Raw genomic sequence first — 2,310 nt, 5'->3', positions numbered from 1 at the left:
TTGTAAACTCAGAATTTAGAGCAGAAAAAAATATTTTCAGTCATATGCATGTATATGTAAATGAGTGAGCAACTTTATTAAGCAGAGGGAATGATTCTTCATTCAGGACATGACTTGAAATATACCAAGAGATAAACCTACTAATTCAATGCTTTCTGAATAAAATGAAGACAGACCACAATGGGTTTCAGGTGAAAATGGTGTACTAAATATTTCTTCTATTTTGTATCTAAAATATAGGTTATCAGATCGGGGGAGACCCTAGAAACCCAACTTCCTTTATATTTTCCATTTGAATGATATAAATGGCTGTTTTTAATATCTGCTTTTAAATCTTGTATTTTTCTTTTTATAAAATTTGAAAAAAAAAATACCCAATATGGAATTTTCTCTTGCAAGAAGGCAAGTATAAATGTGATTTCACACACACAAGTGAGAGCAAGAGCAAAAGTGAGAGAGAGAGAAAAAGTAAAAGAGATCACACGAGAGATACAAGACAAAAATATTTCTGTAGATGTTCTGATGTGTTTGTTAGAAGAGAAATTTCCCATTAGATGAATATATCAATGAGTAAATGATAAAATGGGTGGAATAAATGCAGAATCTGGATCAGATGGAACTCCTCACTTTCTCTAAGACTATCAGTTTTCAAGGGAGAAGGAAATGTCTTCCCCAAACCACACTACAGTGGCAGAATTCATTCTCTTGGGACTCACAGACGACCCTGTCCTGGAGAAGATCCTGTTTGGGGTGTTTCTGGTGATCTACCTGATCACGCTGGCAGGCAATCTCTGCATGATTATGCTGATCAGGACCAATTCTCACCTCCAAACACCCATGTACTTCTTCCTTAGCCACCTCTCCTTCGTGGACATTTGCTATTCCTCCAATATCACTCCAAACATGCTGCACAACTTCCTCTCTGACCAGAAGACCATCTCCTATGCTGGATGCTTCACACAGTGTCTTCTCTTCATTGCCCTGGTGATCACTGAGTTTTATATCCTTGCTTCGATGGCATTGGATCGCTATGTAGCCATTTGTAGCCCTCTACATTACACTAGCAGAATGTCTAAGAATGTTTGTATCTCTCTAGTCATGGTGTCTTATACTTGTGGCTTCCTTAATGGACTCTCCCAGACACTGCTGACTTTTCACTTGTCCTTCTGTGGCTCCCTTGAAATCAATCATTTCTACTGTGCAGATCCTCCTCTTATACTGTTGGCCTGCTCTGACACTTATGTCAAAAAAATGGCAATGTTTGTAGTCGCTGGCTTGACTCTGTCAAGCTCTCTCTTCATCATTGTCCTTTCCTACCTTCTCATTATTGCAGCCATCTTGAGGATTCGTTCTGCTGAAGGCAGGCACAGAGCCTTTTCTACTTGTGGTTCCCACTTGACAACAGTCACCCTATTTTATGGAACCCTCTTCTGCATGTACTTAAGGACCCCATCTGAGAAGTCTGTGGAGGAGTCCAAAATAATTGCAGTATTTTATACTTTCTTGAGCCCAATGTTGAACCCATTGATTTATAGTCTACGGAACAAGGATGTGATCCATGCTATGCAGCAAATCATTCAGGGAAATCTCTTTCATAAAATTGAAATTTGGTTATCTGTTCATTTGAAATAAGTGTCTGTGATAATATGGGGATTAGAAATGAGTAACATAGGGGTTCTTCCTGTGATAGAGTCCCCATTCCAATTTCTTTTTGAGGACCTACATCATTTAGTCTGTGGAACACTTGGTTAACTTAAAACAAACTCTCTTTTTTCTTAAGCAAGGACTTACGTTCCCATTCCTAGAAATCAGAATGTTGCTGATATCCAGATTTAGAATCCTAATTGAAAAAGTGTATTTGAGAATCACTGCAAAAGTACTCTCTATTTTGTCTAAATAATCGTATGCTTCCTTTTAAATTTTTTTAATGTTTATTTATTATTTTGAGAGAGAGAAAGAGAGAGAAAGGGACAGAACTAGATTGGGGAAGGGCAGAGAGAGAGGGAGAGAGAGAATCCAAAGCAGGTTTCAGGCTCTGAGCTGTTAGCACGGAGTCTGATGTGGGGCTTGAACCCGCAAACCATGAGATCATGACCTGAGCCAAAGTCAGATGCTTAACTGACTGAGCCACCCAAGTACCCCCAAATTGAGCTAGTTTTTTTTTTGTTTCTAATTTTTTTAATGTTTATTTATTTTTAAGAGAGAGAAAGAAGCATGAGTGGGGGAGGGACAGAGAGAAAGGGAGACAAAGAATCCAAGGCAGGCTCCAGGCTCTCAGCTGTCAGGACAGAGCCCGACATGGGGCTTGAA

The 2,310-nt window shown here is 39.1% G+C and overlaps 1 protein-coding gene across 1 annotated transcript; it reads left to right on the top strand.

The window, feature by feature from the left end:
* The first annotated feature begins 663 nt into the window (after nucleotides 1–663).
* Nucleotides 664–1,632, top strand: LOC125146567 (olfactory receptor 5M10). The gene has a single exon (XM_047823271.1). It carries the CDS (start codon nucleotides 664–666, stop codon nucleotides 1,630–1,632), a length of 969 nt encoding a protein of 322 aa, XP_047679227.1.
* Nucleotides 1,633–2,310: the final 678 nt, after the last annotated feature.

The sequence above is a fragment of the Prionailurus viverrinus genome, chromosome D1 (assembly GCF_022837055.1).
Source record: "Prionailurus viverrinus isolate Anna chromosome D1, UM_Priviv_1.0, whole genome shotgun sequence".
Taxonomy (NCBI): Eukaryota; Metazoa; Chordata; class Mammalia; order Carnivora; family Felidae; genus Prionailurus; species Prionailurus viverrinus.
The sequence above is the reverse complement of the archived record's forward strand: the minus strand, read 5'-3'. Positions and strand labels throughout refer to the sequence as shown.